Raw genomic sequence first — 18,839 nt, forward strand, 5'->3', positions numbered from 1 at the left:
AGACTGCATCTTCTTTCCTTAGCATGCACACTAATGAGAAAAAAGCATTATAGGACTGTCCAACCTAAAATAAGAGAAAACTACTTCAGCACTTTTAATAATCCTTTTTATAATTTTGCAGTTGTCTAGGATTCCTATAGAATACAGAAAATGAATTAACTCTAGCAAGTGTTTTATTATGAAACATTAAGTTATAAATTTTGTCACACAAGTTTTAGCTGCCTGAGACTCTTTCTTAATCTTTCCAAAATGGGTAGAAATTACATTTACTGCTCGAAGTCATTTGAGAAATTGGAGAAATTACGTTAACCACCAAAAGAAAGTCGCAACCATCTAAAACATACAAAATTTCTTTAAGGATATTTTTGAGACTGTCAGCTACATCATTAGTTCACATGTGTGGAGCTTCTCAGCTTAGCACCATCTTTATTGTAGAGCCTCTGATTTCAAAATGTTTGTGTAGCAGGTTTTAAGCAAAAAAAGATTAGTTGAAGCCAAAGAGAATTTCATTTTACAGAAAACTAATTTGAACCTGGTTCCATAATATAAGTTTGAAGTATCTTATTTTGGATAATTGTCTTGGAAGTCCAACTTTTAGTACTGTATGACTTTCAATTTTCATATATTTAGAGATAATGAGAGAGAGTGAGAAAAAGAATTGGTATAGTATCCGTTTTTAAGATGTTTGGATTGGTTTTGGCATTGCATGAGGTAGAAACAACTTAAGAAACAACTTACAATATTCCATGTGAGCGTTTTATGATGTTTAAGTTGTACTTCTTCATTTTAAAAAAATTCATTAGAGTTTTATTTTGTGCCTGAGAGCCACAAGATATCTTCCAATCCCAGCTGCAGATCTCTGACATCTGTTTTTGGTTTTGTGTTTGTGGGGCTGGGAGCAGCCCCCATGGCTAATGGGAGACTCTGTTCCTGTTCTCCAGGAGGGACATGGCCCAAACTGCACTCTGGGGCTGCAGCAAAATGAGCAGTCCAGTGTGACATTATTCAGCATATATGGCATTCTAATAAAATTAAAACTGGAGCCTAAACTACTATTAATTGCTGTTAGCTGCAGCAACACACCTTGCTCAATACCTACTGAGAATTAGAACCTAATTCTAATGAGAATACTGATATGTTCAAGCTTTGCAGATTTCTCACTCCTAACTGGTAATTATTCTATCCCATAGTAAAATTAGTATTGGAATATCACTAATGAAAATTTATTCAATGTATTGGATTCACTTTAAAAAAAAATGAACAAGCAAACTATGTTCACATTTCTCAGAACAAAATGTGCAGTGAGGTCATAGTCTGAGTGATGAAAAACTTTATTAGACTTCCACTGAAACTTTTGGACTGACATTTTGTGCAACACACAGTACAGATATTTTAAAGGCTGTAACAAATTAAATGCAGTCTTGCTCCTGTCTGGTTTGTAGAGTACACATTTGCACATACCTGTGCATTCTGTTTTATCTGCCCAGAGCCAGGACAAAGCAGTTATGGTATGGTTTGAGTGAATAATATTGCTTTTGAAAACATCTTGATAAACAAAGCTACAACAATTATATAGATTCTTGTAAATTATTTCAATTTTATGTTTTGTTTAATATAGATTGTTATAGCCATACAGACTGTTTCAGAAATTTGATATAAAATGTCTAGCAGAATTTTGTTTAAAAGAATTCCCGTAAAAAGAGTACTAAATAATAATTTTTTGCCTATGGATTTCAGGCAAACTAAGTGCACTAAAGAAGGTTTTGAGCAGATATTCAGGTATTTCAATTGTAAAGAGACAAGAATATTGTTGCCTCTTTAATGTTTCTAACTTCTGTTTATAAAAAGGATTGCTCAGTTAGGAGTGGTGACCACACTGCAACTGATCACTATATTTTAGGCTTCTTTGCTCTCAAACCTCACATTTTCTTGTTTTATTGTTGTTGGTTTTTTTGTTTTGGTTTTCACTTTTGTTTGGGTTTTGTTTGTTTTGTGTGTTGTTGTTGGGAGTTTGTGTTTGTTTTGTTTGTTTGTGGGCTGGTTTTGTTTGTTTGTTGTGGATTGTTTTGTCAAAGACTATTGGGAGTAGTTTATCAGCTTCACAGCTTGAGAAAATTTCCTGACAAAAAATCTGACCAAAAATTTCTGAAAAAATCTGACCAAAAATTAGTCTTCTTAATTAGTGTTCTTTTTCTGCTGATTTTTTCCCTTTTTATTTTCATTTTGATTTTAAGCATCACAACTCTCTTCATTCTTCATTAGTCCTTGTTACCCTTTATTTTCAAATTCTGCCTTATGATTTTCCTGTCTACAGTTCTCATCTGTGTGCTTGACAGAATAGCACGTTCCCATGATCTTTTATTTATGAGGAGCTGGAGAAATTCTCAAGATTCAAGGAATAAAAGAAAATAAGGATGTTCTGCTGCCAGAACCAGAAGTTTTGCGTGGAGTACTATTTCAAGGATATAAACTGGGAGGATGGTTTTGAAGGAACCTTATGCTGGCACTGAAACACAGAATAAAAGATTTGGCTCCTGAAACTATTCAGATGTACTCTAGAAAATCTAAGGCTGTTAACTCTCCCTTTCAAGAAGGCTGAAAAATTCTGAAATTACTGGAAAATGTTGGCTATTTCCAAGTTCATGTGTTCCTATTTGACAAGCCATACCACTTGGCTATGTATAAATTAGACTTGTAATGAGTTGTGGTTTGCCAATGAAAATGAAATATGTGCTGCAATTGTAAAATGCTGATGCAGAACTTCACAAGTTAATACAAGGCCAAATATCTAATTCATCTGTGTAGAGTGGTTCAAGTACAAAAGCACATGCTTCTATCCTAGCACACATTTTATCCAGAGACCTTAATACTTCTGCAAATACTAATCCATCAATTCTTCTGTGTTGCAGAACTAAAAAATACTCCTGTACACCAAAGGAGTATTTATAGGTCTGCTGAATCCTTACCTTTGGAATTTGAAGAACCAGAGCCAACTCAGTATTTGATAACAAAAGATTTAGAAAATATGCCCCAAGCTGTTCATATTTCTGTATTGCAGGCTGAAAAAATGTTAATTTTGAGTAATAATCTTCATAATGTATACAGTCACCTCTCATAGCCTTCATTTAAACTGGATGCATACTTTGGACCCAAATATTCTTAGATTTGCTTAATTATTTAAAGCCAATACAAATGAAAATTGTTATTTCTTCCTGTTAAAAATCTGTTGTTTAAAATTAATCTGGCTGTATTTGTGCCAATTATTAGTATTGGCTTTAGCAACAGTTGATACAGTGACTTTAGTGATAGTTGATACAATTAAAGAGTGGTTTTAAATCAGTTTTCAAAACCTTGTTTTTTTCCCAAACTTTCTTTGAGGTTAACTTAAAAAGTCAATATGATGAGTTGGAGTTAGTCACCAAAATTAAGTTCAGACATCTCCCAGCAGCTGCAAATTTATCAGATTGTTTCATTGCTCAGTTAAGTATTTTGGTTATAACTCATGTTGAACTCCAGAAATACTGAGTTCCCTTCTCCTAAGTCAGCTGTGTGTTTTGTTTGTTTGGGGTGTTCTTTTGTGCAATTTTCGAACCTGTGACATTGCAAGTTACAGTTCCTAATTTCTGCTCTACATTGCCTTGCATTGCATAATGAGCACAGTGGGCATAGTACTATATAAAAAGTTGCATAAAATCTCAGAATCATGAATTTAAACATATCTAATTGAAACCAATCAAGCAGCATTATGGGCTACAAATATCAGGTTACTCTGGGGATTTCTGTGTGTACACTGCCCAGTTTTGCTGTGTGCTTTAGATTCAGTAAATGGACCTCACAGAGTGAAACTGCCAGCATGTGCTGTAAGCAGAGAATTATGTCATGCAGTGCTAGGGCTGATAGGCCAAATTACAGATAACTGGGAGTGGATCCATAGGTGGCCCTGCAAATTCTGACACAGACTGGAGCAGCTACTTAGAGGAGTAGCTATCACATTACAAAACAGTATGTTAGATATTTGTTTCTTTTTGTTCTCCATCTATTTCCTTGCTATAAACAATTAGTAGAAAAAGTCTTAGTATATATTCTATATATTTATGTGACTGTGTTCACAGGGGTCTCAATTTGAGGGAAGAAATGAGGATTTGACTCCATGTTTCAGAAGGCTTGATTTATTATTTTATGATATATATTACATTAAAACTATACTAAAAGAATAGAAGAAAGGATTTCTTCAGAAGGCTAGCTAAAAATAGAATAAGAAGGAATGATCTCTGTCCAAGCCAGCTGACTGTGATTGGGCATTAATTAGAAACATCCAACATGGGCCAATCACAGATGCACCTGTTGCATTCCACAGCAGCAGATAACCACTGTTTGCATTTTGTTCCTGAGCTCTCTCAGCTTCTCAGGAGGCAAAATCCTAAGGAAAGGATTTTCCATAAAAGATGTCTGCGACATCTTTACATATAAGGAGGTACTACATTCCAAGTAAAAGACATGAACTGCTCCAAAGAGAGGAAAAGGACAAATTGTTGAACAATCCCTGCAAAAATTGAGGGAAGAGGATTTGAATTAAGAGAATTTGTTAATTCAGTTGAGGACAAATCTTTCTGTAAAAAGTCCTCCAATTGTGTAGTCTGGTAAACCAATGAACTTCCTGTTAAAGGAATAACTTATTTAGACAAACTGAAATGGCATACATGAAATTCTGCCGTGTGACTTGTCCTAGCTGTTAAGTGAGCTGTGTGAGGAAATATAGAGGAAGGACAGAAGGAGAAAATGAGGGAAAAGATGAGGGCATAAAAACAGTGATGAGCAAAGGGAAGAGCTCTGTGCTGTTCTTACAGGGTTTTCTCTCCCTTCTTTCCTTCTTTCCAGATGTCATAGTGATGTGGGATTGAAATCTGCCCTGAGGTTTGTGAACCAAATGCTTTTAATTTCTGTGGAGTTGGTTTACATTAGAGTTGAATGTGGCTTCTCTTTGACTGATTTTTTTTCTTTTAAAACTCAAATTCATGAAGTCCTACTGTATAGCAAAAGCTAATGATAAGTCTTGGAATATGGTGGGGTGGGGGGGACAATCAACTTTTAGAGTGGTTCTCTCCAAAACCAGTGGGAATGTTGAAGGTGTCCTAGTACAGCAAGGCTGAGATTCATTTATGCAATGAACATTGAGTGTATATAAAATCTGAAAAAACCACAAAATTTGAGCCAGCCCTCTGGGCTTGTGTTAGGAATTTTGAGCCAAACTGCAGCAATCCACAGTGGACAGAAAGAAACGAGGAGTGGGAGTCAGCCAGGAATGCTCTCACCTGCTTCAAGGGCCCCACAAAAAATCAAATTCAGGCAGTTGGTGCCCAGTATGAGTTTCCATCCCCTGCCAGTGTGTCAGGCTGGAGCAGAGCCTTCCCAAGGACTGCCACTCACGCTTTGCACTCACTCACCTCCTCCGTGGCACTTTTGGTCTTTATTTTTGCTAATGTCAAGCCTTCACTTTGAGAAGACAGCAGTGCCTACTTTGGGAGGCATGGGCAGGCTGTCACACTGCAGACTTTACAGGCTTCATTTTTTGCACATTACAGACTCCTTATTCACTGCTGTAAAAATGCACTACATGCGTGCCCAGTGGGTTTCAGAGGGTCATTTTTACGCTTTGCAAAAACCTCCCATTTTATATCCTATCACAACCACATGTACTTTGATTGTATGCTAATTTTTATTAGCAGTACAGTTTTCATATTCAAAATTAATCTTTTCTCTGAAAAGCTATCAGCATTTCTGTGACTGCTAATATTTTTCAAATCTGAATAATTTTTTGTTTTTAAGTGGTTTTCAGTTGTGTTTTGTTTTGTTCTTTTTTATAGGGGTTTTCACAGGCTCTTTAAAGTTTTAAGCTATTGTCTTAGATGACATACTTGAGAAAGTCATGTTAGCAGCTTTCATCTTTAAAATAGCTCTGAATGCACCTAGAGTAGCTGTCAACAGAGCAGAGATCTGTGAAATGGATCAGACAACTGGTCCCCATGTAAGAAGTGAATGTGTTAACTTAGATAACATGGAAAACATAAAAATTGGGACAAAGAAAAATGGAAGAGGAATAGACTAGACTTAATTAGAGAAAAAAAATCTGTGGAAAGCAACACCTGAAGTCACGGAAACCATTTAAAAACATTTAAGCTGAAATTATTTGAATAAACAGGGATTTATACTGATAATTCTGAAAGGTGATAATCATCACTCCAATCTAATAAGAAATAAAATCACTCTCATCCACCCTTAACAAAGTTCATGTTCTTTTAATTTTGTTTTGATTATTATTACTTATTTTTGTGTTGAACATATATATCCATCTTATATAAAAATTTTGCTATATAGCTCTGCCTCTCAGAAATTTATCTTTTTCTATATCATAATTAGCTATGTTTAATCCTGTTACTAGAGGGGAGAATTTGGTCATTATAGTCACAGTTTTTGTACAATTTTTTTATTCCCATAACAAACGTCTACAAGTAACGGAATGGCGCATTTGCATTTTATGAGTATTTCAATTTTTTCAAGGGAAAATGATTCAACATTAGATGTCTCCAAATTTTGATTTTTTAATCTTTAAAATGATCACTTGGCTGTTTGCAGTTGTTCCTTGGTCATTTCACATGTTCATTATCAATTATTTTCCATAAAAATGCTTCTCTTTATGATAGATAAAAATAATATAATAAGCAAGCCTTACAGTGCCTTACCAAAAAAAAAAATCAATATTGGAAAAAATTACCAAGAACTATAAGGAGAGTATTGATTTTATTACTGAGGTTATTAATTTCAAGTAGCATATATAGTTAGGAATGTTTATTTTCAAGTGTCGAAGTTATTATGAAATTGGTCTGAACACAAATACATTACGATTGCAATTTTTTAGTTTTGAAAGTGTGGAACTCATTAAAAGAACACACTTTTGTTTTTCAGCTGATTTCTGTTAACACATTTGTGTACAGTAGGACAACATGAAATATAAAGAAAAATGATGCCCCAAATCAGTTAAGAATGTAATTTTTAGTTTGAAATACAAACAAAAGTCAGGAAAAGCCTGTGTTCCTACTATTGCTGTATCTCAACCCACAGAAAAATGTATTAAATGTGTTTATGTTTTATTTCATTTGAATGTAGAGTTTGCACAAGGTTTCAGACAGTAATTTTAGCCCCATGCTCCTTATGACATATCAGCTAATGATGACACTTTTATTTATTTATATCTCTTAAAGATACAACATTTTTAATTCCATCAGCTCAGGGTTTAAATTAGAGTTTGAGGTAAATGCTTTCATTTAGCTTATTGATTCTGTTCCAATTTAGGAGATTACTCCATAGCTCTAATTCACCCAAAGAACCTCACTGGGGAGATTTTCAAAGGCACAAATAGAAGTCAAACCACTAACTTCCATTGACTGCTGAAATTGTATTACTGCCTTCTCTCTGGACACAGAGAAACTCAGTTCCCATTGTTCTCTTAATAGGACAGGGCATCCATCTTTCTCAAGTAGGCTTTGAAAATGTTGATCAAAGCAGAGGAGGCCAGATGCTCACTGTTTGCTATAGATCCAGTACAGTCAGTGAATTATTTGCACCATTTGGGACACAAGCCATGTCATTGCTAAAGTTATTATAAGTTACTTTGTCTCCTAATAACCAGATTCAACACTGGAGTATTAATTTTTCCCTGACAAAATGGAAAACTGAAAAAGTTAAAAAAAACGCCAACTGATTCATTAACACCAATGCAACTGCCTGGTAAAATTGTCCTTCAAAGGAATTTTTTCTTATTAGTGAGACATTGACCTTGATTCTTGTTCTGAAGATCAGTGTGAAAACACTGCACAGGAAATGTCCTCATATGCCTGGATGAAGTTATTGTAAAGCTTTCACTGCATTGCAACTTGGGTTGGCAAGAGCAGAAAAAGTGTAACCAGACTCTCATACCTGCTTTTAGATATTTTGTCATAGTTCCTCTTCTCTGCCCATCTGCCAAAATGGTTTCCCATGTTTCTGGTGCCACCCACCCCAGGAAAAATTAGCTGATTTTGTATTCCAACAACATGCCCTCTTCAGCAAGCATGTGTAGAAAGCAATTTCTTAAATGAACAGAGTGAATACCAGGAATATGTCTGTCTTCTGGGATAAATTCCATGGAGTTTTAGGTACTTGCAGGCCGGCTTCAGCTTCCAGCTTTTTAAGCACAGAGACAGTTTGCAAAATACATGTTTATCTCATGTTATCTACTCAAAATCACCTGCTGAGATAATGCCACACTCACCTGGGTTTCTCATCATAAGTTATTCACTCGTGTTGGCGCAGTTCTCAGCTCAAATACCTTTTCCTTTGCACCTCTTCCAGGCAATACCTCACTTCTAAACAGGGCTTGGTTAACTGGAGACAGAGAGGAAGGAGATCAGGAATGATAAGATGGAAAAATTATATACTGGAAAGAAAAGGAAGTAGTACACAGAGATGTAGTATGGAGAAGTCAGAGATCAGTGGAAAGGAAAATAAAGCAAAAAGTAAATATATTTTTATAGCAAAAATAAGAAGAAAAAATGCAACAAGCTGTGTATTTGATCTTGGAATCAGAAAATGTCCAGGTCTTCTCTGAATGTTTTCTTGAAACACTCTAAGATGATATTTTAAATGTGTGAGAAAAAGTAAATATAGAAATGCAAATCAGTCCTGACAGATTAGCCTAACAATCACTTTTTTTGAAAAGCAGAAGGCCGACGACAGTTTAGCAGTTTATTTTGAGAGCTGAGTAGGATGGCATATTTTTAAATTAAACAATATTCACTTTAGTTTTCTTGTGTTTATTTTTGTCTGAACATATCCTTATAATTCTCCACCACTCAGTAAACAGTCCTACATTTGCCTGAATTAATAGGATAAATATTGCCAATTTGTTAGAACAAAAAATGATAAATGACTTGAATACATTAAATGTGTTTGGGACATGTTTAATCCATAAGCCTGATGTTAAAAGCGCCAACATTATCTTATAAAATTTTACTATCAACATGATGTGGGAAGCATTCTTGTGGTAGTCTCATACAGCTTCTCATTTATGCTGACATAAAACACTGGCTGTGTTGAAATATCAGCTCACATGGAGCTGTGAAGAGCCGTTAGTTGTGCAGTCACACATAAAAATGCTAAATAATCATTAGAAGGAGGCACGCTCTGGCTGCTGGTGTGGGATCACAGCAGTGAGAGACAGAGAGCCTTTAAAAGCTTGGAGTGCTGTGGTTGAGGGTCCTGAGAGCACTTGAGATGCACTCAGGGGTGTTGCTGATTTAGTGCCAGAGCTAAGAAGGCATTTTGAGGGATGTGATGCCTTCATGGAAGCCGTGCTTCCTTCAGGAGTGGTGTGTTGGGATCCAGAGATCCAGAGTCTGCTGGTACTTTTTGCTTTTAAAGAAAAATGAGTTCTCTGTTGTGCAGAAGCAATTTGTGGCTGTAGGAGGAGGTGGTGCAAGAGGGAGCTCATCTTGCCAGCTTGTGGTATTGTGGTAGCACCAGCATCACCCAGGTACCCTGGGTCAGCTGGGGTTGGAGTGCCCTGCTCTTCTGCTCCTTAGCCTTTTGGCTATTTTACTTTATTTTTTTTTTTTCCCAATAGTGACTTCAAATGCATAAATTCTGCTGGTGTGAAGGACAAGGTGCCACCTCCAGCTCAAACAGCAGCCTTTAAGATTTGTTGTCTCATTAGGTCTTAGCCAGTCACAATGTGTCTGACGTGTCTGGTTTGCTTAGGAAGGATGGCTCCTTTGCCTGAGTGCAAGTTTGGAGGTATCTCATAGGAACTCACTTTGCGTTTTTAACAAGAGCAAAATATCTTCTTTATTACATGCTCCTAAATCAGGGTTTGGTTTTTTTTAAGTTTACTTCCTGATGGACTTTAGGCATCTTTTACTAACAAAGGGAAAAGAAATATGTTATAAAATAAGAAAAAAAAGTCTTAATTCTTGGTTTTCTTATAGCAAGAGAAAGCTAAAAATGCTTTTCTCATAGCATCGCTAGCTAGGCCTGTAATGGGGAATGTCTTTTAAAATTCATAGTAGTTCCTAACTTAAGTTTACGGGCTTTGTCTAATGCCTACTCTTCTGCAGTCACATGGAAAAAATAAATTGAGGAAAATTATAGTCTCTGACATAAATCAAAATCAAAATCTGTGTTGCCTTGAGGGCATGAGAATAGATGGCAAATTGATAAGGTACATGGGTGAGCAAAACATACTTTTTGCCTCAAAAACCAGACCATCTCTTTTCCAATTTCATCCAGCAGAATGTTATTTCTTGTTAACAGCATATAATTAATGAGTATATATGTAAGGCTGGTTGATCCAAACCAAGATCAGTTTACTTAAATGTAGCTTTAGTCAAGACTAAATAATATATATCAGAACTGCTTTCTAATTGTGCAAATCCTGCTCTGTTTGTTTTTGTGTTTGTGGTTTTTATTAGCAGAAGCATGTATACATAGATGCTGTACATTTACTTAAAGATTTGTGTGTATCTTTGCATGCATGAAGAACACATTTGCTTTCCTCTACCACCAAAAATGTAAATTGTGCTAGCAAAATGTATAATGTTATTGTTGAGCATGTAACATGAGGAAATTAAGAAACAAATATATGCCCTCAGAGAAGTGATGACTTTTAAGACTCAGTCATGCTGGACCAAGAAGTCTTTAGGAGAGAGGTAATGCTAATTTATATGATTATACAGTGCTGACTGCACTGTTGGTGTTCTATAAGTAAACAGAAAAAAACCAAAAAATAACAAGTATGTTAGAATGGTGAATTTGGCATGTTTTTTTCAAATGTATGCATTTCAATGGTTAAAAAACCCCAGTCAGTCTCAGGATCTTTGTTCCGTTGATGTATTATTAGATCTGTATTGCAATCAAAACAAAAAAAAAAATCCAGCCAGGCTGATTTGGGAACTTGAGTGTTTCCCCAAGACTGCAGGGGTACAATGGTGTGTGGGTCTGTTCTACACACATTGCTGAATTATGTGTGTGTGCCCTTCACTTCGCAGCACTACAATGTTTTCATGGCAAACACTGCTACATCTGAGTTGATCTCTCTGGAGCTTTTAGAGTTATAAGGCTTGTAAAATAAAACTTGGGTAATGTTTAGCTTTAATGAGTTCTGTGGCTGCTGTCCTGTCATGCCCCAAAGTCTCTGTACGGCTGCCTCGCTTTCTGTACAGGCTCCTTGAATCCACCAGATTCAGTTTTTCTTTTAAAAAGGGAGACTGCTGCAAAAGGGCATAAAAGGCAGTGTAAGGACTGCATTTGGCAGCTATTTAAGTAGATCTCATACTGCAGAAATGGAAGCCTGCTTTGTTTTGCAAATTTGATAAAGATGCCTTAAAATCAAGGACTGGAAAGGGCAGCTCACTGCCCTCATGATGAGGGAGGTTGAGCCAGTCCTTGTGTGACTTTGAGGAGGGGATGGCTCAGGAACCCATGGCAGGGTGCCCAGCCAGGCTCTTCCTTGTCAGTCTGTCCTCCTTTGCAATAAACCAGCACCAACTTCTGTGGTGAAAAAGCTTTCCCAGATCATCAATTTTCAACACAGTCAGTGGCAGGGTCCTCAGAAGTGGCAGAGATGTTCCAGTGTAAGGAAGTGGCTTTGAGGACTGGAGAAGGTCCTCTGTGCACAAAAGAACTGACTTTTCAAGGGACAGCTGCTCTTCCAGTGGGAGAGGCTGTAGCTTTCAGCCTGTCTTTGTCAATGAATGCAGAGAAAATTTATTTCAAACCCTCCTTGCCAAGATGCTGTACCAGGTAAAAGGAGGTTAAGTCTGTAATGGAGAGAAAACTTCATGAAAAAAAGTTCTTCTAATATGAATAAAAAGCTCTGTGGAAGCAACTTGATCCAAGGAAAGATCTGTGCAGTAAATTGCAAGTGACTTTTATCTATGGTGCACTAAACCAGAAATTAAAAGTTTGGGACATAATGAAAGCTGAGGAGAAAAGAAATTAAATATATTTGAAGATTTGAGAAAATGAGGTGTATTAAAGCTAGATAGAACTAATGTAACACAGACCATAAATTCATTATGCAATTTTATCTTCAAATCCTTTTGACTGAACTGTAACATATAAGTCAGGAAGTCATCCAGTCTTAGTGTAATATCTTCTAGTGGTCCACTGCATCTCTGAAAAATTTATCCACATGGCTAATTCCCAGAATTAATTATATTGCTTTTGAATAAGCTTTCAAATAGCTGAGGAACTCACATGAGCAGAAATTATACAGCAGAAAGTGAAACTAGTTAAATGAGCTATAAAATACTGAATCACATAGGAGCAGGCCACCTTTTATTTGGCTTCACACCTCTGAATGCTTAATTGGTTTGGTTTTACTTGGTATTAATCCAGTGGGGAAGGCATTGCTTTGATGTCAGTAATTGCCCACTGCCCTGCTAACCAGCAACACTGTTCATGGGGCACTATGTTAGAGTAAAAGCTTTTTTGGTGATTAATTTTCAATGTCTAATTTCATTTATTTTTGTGAATGCCACTTGTGAGACATTGTTTGGGCATCTCTTCACACTCCTCAGGATATAGGGTAACTTTTTTGAAGGCAATAGCTTCTTCTGCTGTGGGTGGGATAAATGGGTGCAACCTGTGCAAAAGTGTCCATGCAGTGGTTTGTGTCTATAAAAGTGGCCTTCCATTAATCTTGTAAGACAAAAAGCTGTCTGGCCTACAGTTCTGAAACTTTCCATTAATTCTGTGCAGGATTCCCTGTTAGACAAAACAGCTGTGGGGCTTGAGAGCCCAGCCAACATCTGCTGAAGTACCAATTTGATGTACAAGTTTACTTTTGCACAGCACAAGGCTCAATGAGGTTTGGATCTGGGACCAGATAAAAGATAACAAGTTTTAACTGCAAGGCAGTTCTATGAGGCAGCTTGAATTTTTAGCTCAAAATAATTTCTTTCACTTTGGAATTTCATGCTTTGCTTTGGCTCTTTTTTTTTTCTTTGAAAAGCTTTATCTTCTGTCCTTCAAACAGTTCACTGTCAACTGTGAGATAGCAAAACCTTTTGGTTTCAGTGTTCAAAACTGCAGCTGTCCTTTGAACACTCAATATTTCTGTATTCACAGGAACTACACCATTCTACATTACTGCTCATGTGCTCCTAAAGGGCTGCCTTACATTATTTTTCTTTTCTTTGCTGTATTTTGGTGCAATGTGAACAATGTGGTACATTCAGGTGTCTTACATAACCAGCAACACCATGAGTCATCTTTTGAGAGCGACTACTGACTGACTGGCATGAGCTCAGATGGTGAAAAATGTGCAGTTAGAAAGTTCTTTAAAAAAGGATAAAATGAATCCCCCAACCATTTATTTTCACACTATATGTTACCATAGGAGTTATTTTTGCTGTAGGGAAAATGCCCAACAGCGTGTGTGGGAGTGATCTCCATTGTTCTTCAGCACATAGATGTGACTCATATCAAATAAAATGATCATAAAAAACCCAAAAACTTTTCATAAGGGAATCCCACTGAGGCAAGGACATGATTACTCTCTCCCTGCCCAGATACAGTGCAGGGTTTATATATGGAATCCCTCCTGGTCACCTCTCCAGAGGGAATAGCCACAAGGAGCTGCTGGGGTCAGAGCAAAACTGAAGGCTGCTTGTAGTGTGTAAGAAGCTGGAGATTTGAGAGATCACAAGTTCTTTATATCATATTCCAAAAATACTTTGCTTTTTGTACTGAATAAAGTTCACCCAAATTGAAATAAGAGCACATCTCTCTTCCTAATTTCTCTAACTGGTCCAAAGAAAAAGAACATCCCTTTTAAAGGGTTTGTGGATAACTGCTTTAATGGCCATTGAAAGTTTTTTGTGATCATCTGTGGTCTGCCAGCTCTAGGTGAGAAAATTCTTCAGGCCCTCTTTTGGAAAGTTCCTACCATTGACATGAGAAGGTTTAGAAGTTGCTGTCTTCAGCAGTTCACCTCCTAACTGGTTCTTGTGCAGCATTTCAATTGCACTAATAATTCTGAGCTCAAATTTCATAAAGAGCGGTGGTTGTGAACATTATAAATTATAGAATAGATAAATTATAAAATAGATGCATTATTAAGATGGAGGTAAATTACTTTGTCTCTCCTTCCTTGTTAATTGAATTTGCATCTAGAAATTTACTCCAGTACTTTATTTAATAAAAGGCCCTCAATTCTGTGGCTCAGTTACATCCGTATAAAGCAGGCAGCATGCAATGTGTGAGGCAGAAGATCAGCTTGGAGAATGCTCTTTCATTGCTGTTCTGTGAAGAAAGTAAGTTTTACTGTTGCATGAGTAACAATTTTAAGCATTCCTGAGGCTGATGTTTATGGTGCTAAATGACTAGAAACTCTGCAGTTACTTTTGCTGGATATAAATGTAGACTTCGTGCAGACTAAAACCCTCTGTCACAATGAAGGAATAGCCCTCTGGTCTTATTACAGTGATTTTCAGCTCTCAGGATGAAGCTTTTCTGGGTCTCCACAACTCATGTGGAATGTTTTCAGAATTGTGGTGAAAGGGGTAGGCAGGGGTAGCTGTGCTCCAGCTCCTCCTTGAGACTATTTTGCTGACTGTGGGGATGTTTGTGATCTGGCTGCCCAGTACTGACGGATCTGGGGTTAAATTTCTTCCAGCAGCGCTGCTGCAAGCACTGGAATCTGCTTGCCCAGGGTGCTGGGATGCAGGGTTTGTTAGGTAACACAGATTCTATACACAATTTCTCAGAGCTTCTCTTACCACTGATGCGCTGCTCCATTTATGCAGCATCTGCTGACAGAAGCCTGTGTGGGAGGTGGTATTGTTTGTGTTATTTTCCCTAGAAATAGAAGATACTTGTGCTGAATAAGAGGCAGAGTTACTGCACAGCTTTTGAAAAAAGAAAAAAAAAAGTTTCTTTTTTAAGCATTCATTTTTTCATCTTGGATATGTTATTTTTTGCCCTTGCCCCCCCCCTGTGGGTAAGGGGGGGGGGGGAAAGCTTGAAAAACTGTGCTTTTCTGCCCATTGATAAACGTAATGAGATTTGAGTGTCAACATTAAAATGTTCCGTGTCATCAGCTCTGTGAAACTGCAGTGAAATATGGAAGCGAGGGAGAAAAATCTCCGTTTTCAGCCTGGCTGTGTCCCCTGCTAGGGTGCTGTGGGGAATGTTGATAAACACTGGGAAGGGCTGAGAGGTGGCAGAGGCAGGTGAGGAGCCCGTGGCTTCTGAGGGACCACAGAAAGCTGCCACTGCATCTCCTCCTGCATCTGACTGCCAGAGGCTCCTAGTTAGGGGAAGCCTTTACAACTCTTCTGGTTTTTTTGCTTTCCCTGGAACAAGGAAATAAGCGATGCAATGGAAATTTTTAATAAACATTTCTAGCAGGAATAACATTTTGCATCTCCCTCTGCCTCTGCTGAGTAAGTGCTGTTAGCTCCAATTGTTCATTACTGAGGAAAGTCTTCTCCAATTCATCTCTAGCAGCACTCCAGGTAGAGGTGATTTTTTTTTTTTTGTTACCTGGCATGGCTGTGCTGTCACTGCTGCTGCTGCTTGGGCTAATAGACATAACTGCTGCCGTGGACGTCGCGCCTAGAATAAAAGCGGGGTCAAGGTGGAGAGGTGAAAAGAATCGTGAGTAACCCAGGCTTTTCCTTCTCTTCTCCTTCTTCTCAGCTCTCTGGAGAAATATGTTAGGCCTCATTTCACTGTGTAATTCTTCCTCTCTGTGAGGTTGGTCTCTAATAGCAGCCTTAAGGCCGTGTAATTTAAGTATTTAAATATGCATGTGGAAGGCACGGGCCACACCTTCCGTGAGCTGCACACATCTGCAGCACAGTCCTGTGTCTCGCTGCACCCTCTGAACTGCCTGTGCTGATTAACTCCTCTCTTCCCAGGGACCTGGGACAAGTCCAGGCTGCACCTTTCCTCTTTATAATCTTAGCATTTTGCATGCAATTTCAGATGTTAGCTTTGATAAAGGCAGCAAATCTCACAGGTCTGCAGTTTGTGTCGAAGAACCTCGTAACCCCAGTGATTATAACAGCTAATTTTGTGGATATAAATGCATATCTGCATACTTTAAAATCATCAGATTTAGGTAAGGGAATGTAAGGTAGAATTGCAGCTTGTGAAGGGTTTAGGAGTGCTGCACTTATAAAGAGAAAAGAGCATTTACTATTAGAAAAGGAAAGTAGATGAGTCATCATAATATTTGTGAGTGAGACTTCCTACTGCACACACAGCTGCTTGACTGAAATAGCCGGATGATTATTTCCATTTAAAGGGCAACTCAGTTCTTGCTGACATTATTCCTCTTTCCTGTCCAGCTATTTATAAACAAGAATTCCCATGATGGGCAGCATAATATTAGCATTATGCCTGTAAATATTTGCTGAGGTTTTGTTTTGCAGGTTTTTTTTTCTTTTTTAGAAACACTTAGATTACTAAAAGAGAGAAGGAATATTGAAAATAGAATGAAGGTTTTCTGCTGAATTCAGCTAAATGTGATGTGTTGCTTGGATAACATAGGTGATGGAAGTCCCTAAATTAACCAGAACTTGGAGGGCTGGCTGTTGATATCCTTGGAATAGGTGAAATTTTGTCAGTCCTCTTATCTGGAAGCTTATCTGCAGCTTGAGAAATTTTTTTTTTCCCAAAGCACGAACATAATATCAATAAATCTGCTGCTTCTCTCACTCCCCATATCAGTAGCATTAAGGAAAGAGGTGATGGACTCAGTGGAAGTGAGAACTGCCTTGCCCACTCACAGGTACTTAACATCTAAAGCCCACACTGCAGGGCATGAATGTGTGCATTAGGGATGCACAAAAATAGCAACCCACAGCTTATAAATATTTGAATACATGAACTTGTTATGACTAAAATAACCTCTTCTTTTGCTCATTGTGGAAACTGAGGCACAACTGAAATATGCTGAAAGAAATTTTTCCACAGTATGTTTCTTTCTCAGTAAAAAAGCCGTCTAAAATGACTATCTGTACATCTGTTATGAAAAAAGCCAGATTCAAAAGTAAAACTACTCTACATTCAGTTTTGATTTATTGACTTGCAGAGGTTTGAAAATTTCTGATTCTGAGTATTCAGTCTGGTTTTTTTTCCTATGAAGAATTTAAATAGATGGTGATGTAGACATTAATATCTATATTTTTTTGATGGAGAGGCATAGCATATGATGTGGATTATCCTACATTTCATGGACTGTCTGATGGGGCAGAGGGTGTGATGTATACTATACATACCCTGAAAGCATGAAGAAAACATGCTGTGGGGGAAGCATTAATAAAGTTAATCAGCTTGCAATCTCCTTTAGCTAGGATAAGTAAAATATGCAAATATTCAGAAGTTTAGGACGACCACCTGTTTGAAAATTGTTTTGCAACTACAATAGTTCATTTAATGTCACCTGTATTAGCTATTAGACTTTATTGATTCAAATTACTTGCTTTCTTTTCTCAGGACAGGGTGCTCTCATGCCAGCACATTAGCATATTGCTGTATTTGGTTAAAGGAAAAATAGGCTGTGAATCAGTTGTTATAGCACCTTGATATTGTGTTACTTGATTGCTTAGAGACATCAATTGTTGAATGTATTAAAAGTTATGGATCTGAATCAGGTCTCCTTGAAATTAAGAGATGTTTAGAGTAGCCTTTACTGTTTCTTTTATTTCAATTTTAGCAGCAGTCTCACTAAGAATGGGAAGATTTTACAGGAATGCCATTCCTTGTATGCTATTTAGCTTTTGCTATCCATGATGTCAAAATTTCTCTAGTAGTGGGGATGCAGATTATCATGCAGAGCTGGATACTCTGAGCAGTAGAGAGCTGATTTCTGAGAGAAAAAATGTTGTGTAATCATAGCTGATAGAATACTTGTTGATTGCTATTAATGCTGTATATTTGCCTGTCAGTTGACATCGCACTTGAAGATGTTCTCTTGCTGGTTCATTTTTGCACATTATAGTTAATGTTCTAATGAAAAAAAATATTCTGAAAATGCTTGTGATTGTGTGATGTATGTTTCTACTTAACTGGGTTGCGCTCAAATTCCATAATTAAAACCAAAAAGTATGACATTACATGAAAGGGGACATGGCTGGTTTCTGCATCTTTTAACTGAAATTTTCACTAAAGCATTTAGATGCAGCAGTTTAGCAATGCATTAAAAGTAATTTATATTTAAAATGTAAAGAGATTTCAAAATAATTTTGCTCCAAGTGGTCTTTTAGAAGACAGAACAACCTTTCTATAGGTTCTCTGTGATGCTTCTCCAAAAAATATTATGGTTTATTATGGGGCATAAGAAGTTGTCCAGGAATGCAGTTGTGATCCAATTTATTCATTGTTTTCAAGATCCAGCAAGAACCACAACAAAACTTTGATTTCTATGGCTAGCATTTGCTTTATCTGAGCTTACACCTCATCAGATGAAGTTTTCTTTACTTTTCCATAGGGGATCTTGGAACTGGGAACTCTGTAGCCTGGTTCTGCTCCATTGCAGCTCAAATGAATGAAGTCAGGAGAATGGAGATAAATGTTATTTTCTGAAAAATAGAACTGCAAGAAAAAATAGTATGGAAGGAAAATAAGGGGTCTTATTCCCACAAGAATCTGTAGTTTCTCTAGGGTGGGGAAGGGGGAACAGTGCATAACTTGGAGACAATGTTAAACTATTTATTTATGTAAAAATAGCACTGGTTAATTGCTTATGCAATGATATCTTATTCTGGCACATTATTACTTTTATGTGGTCACTTCAT

General features: G+C 37.2%; 1 protein-coding gene across 7 annotated transcripts in view; it reads left to right on the forward strand.

Annotated features, from left to right (window-relative positions):
• The window catches only part of ROBO1 (roundabout guidance receptor 1), a 682,041-nt gene that overhangs the window by 172,944 nt on the left and 490,258 nt on the right, over positions 1 to 18,839 (forward strand). For 4 of the 7 annotated variants that reach the window (XM_074532687.1, XM_074532724.1, XM_074532698.1 and 1 more), the window contains exon 1: positions 15,568 to 15,693. The exons of 2 other annotated variants lie outside the window; for them this stretch is intronic. In XM_074532687.1, the coding sequence (XP_074388788.1) occupies positions 15,585 to 15,693 (109 nt within the window). In that variant the 5' untranslated portion in view covers positions 15,568 to 15,584. Of the gene's footprint in view, positions 1 to 15,144; positions 15,480 to 15,567; positions 15,694 to 18,839 lie in introns of those variants that run through there. One more of the 7 variants, XM_074532716.1, reaches the window with a different exon arrangement.

This window comes from Zonotrichia albicollis, chromosome 2, assembly GCF_047830755.1.
Source record: "Zonotrichia albicollis isolate bZonAlb1 chromosome 2, bZonAlb1.hap1, whole genome shotgun sequence".
NCBI lineage: Eukaryota > Metazoa > Chordata > Aves > Passeriformes > Passerellidae > Zonotrichia > Zonotrichia albicollis.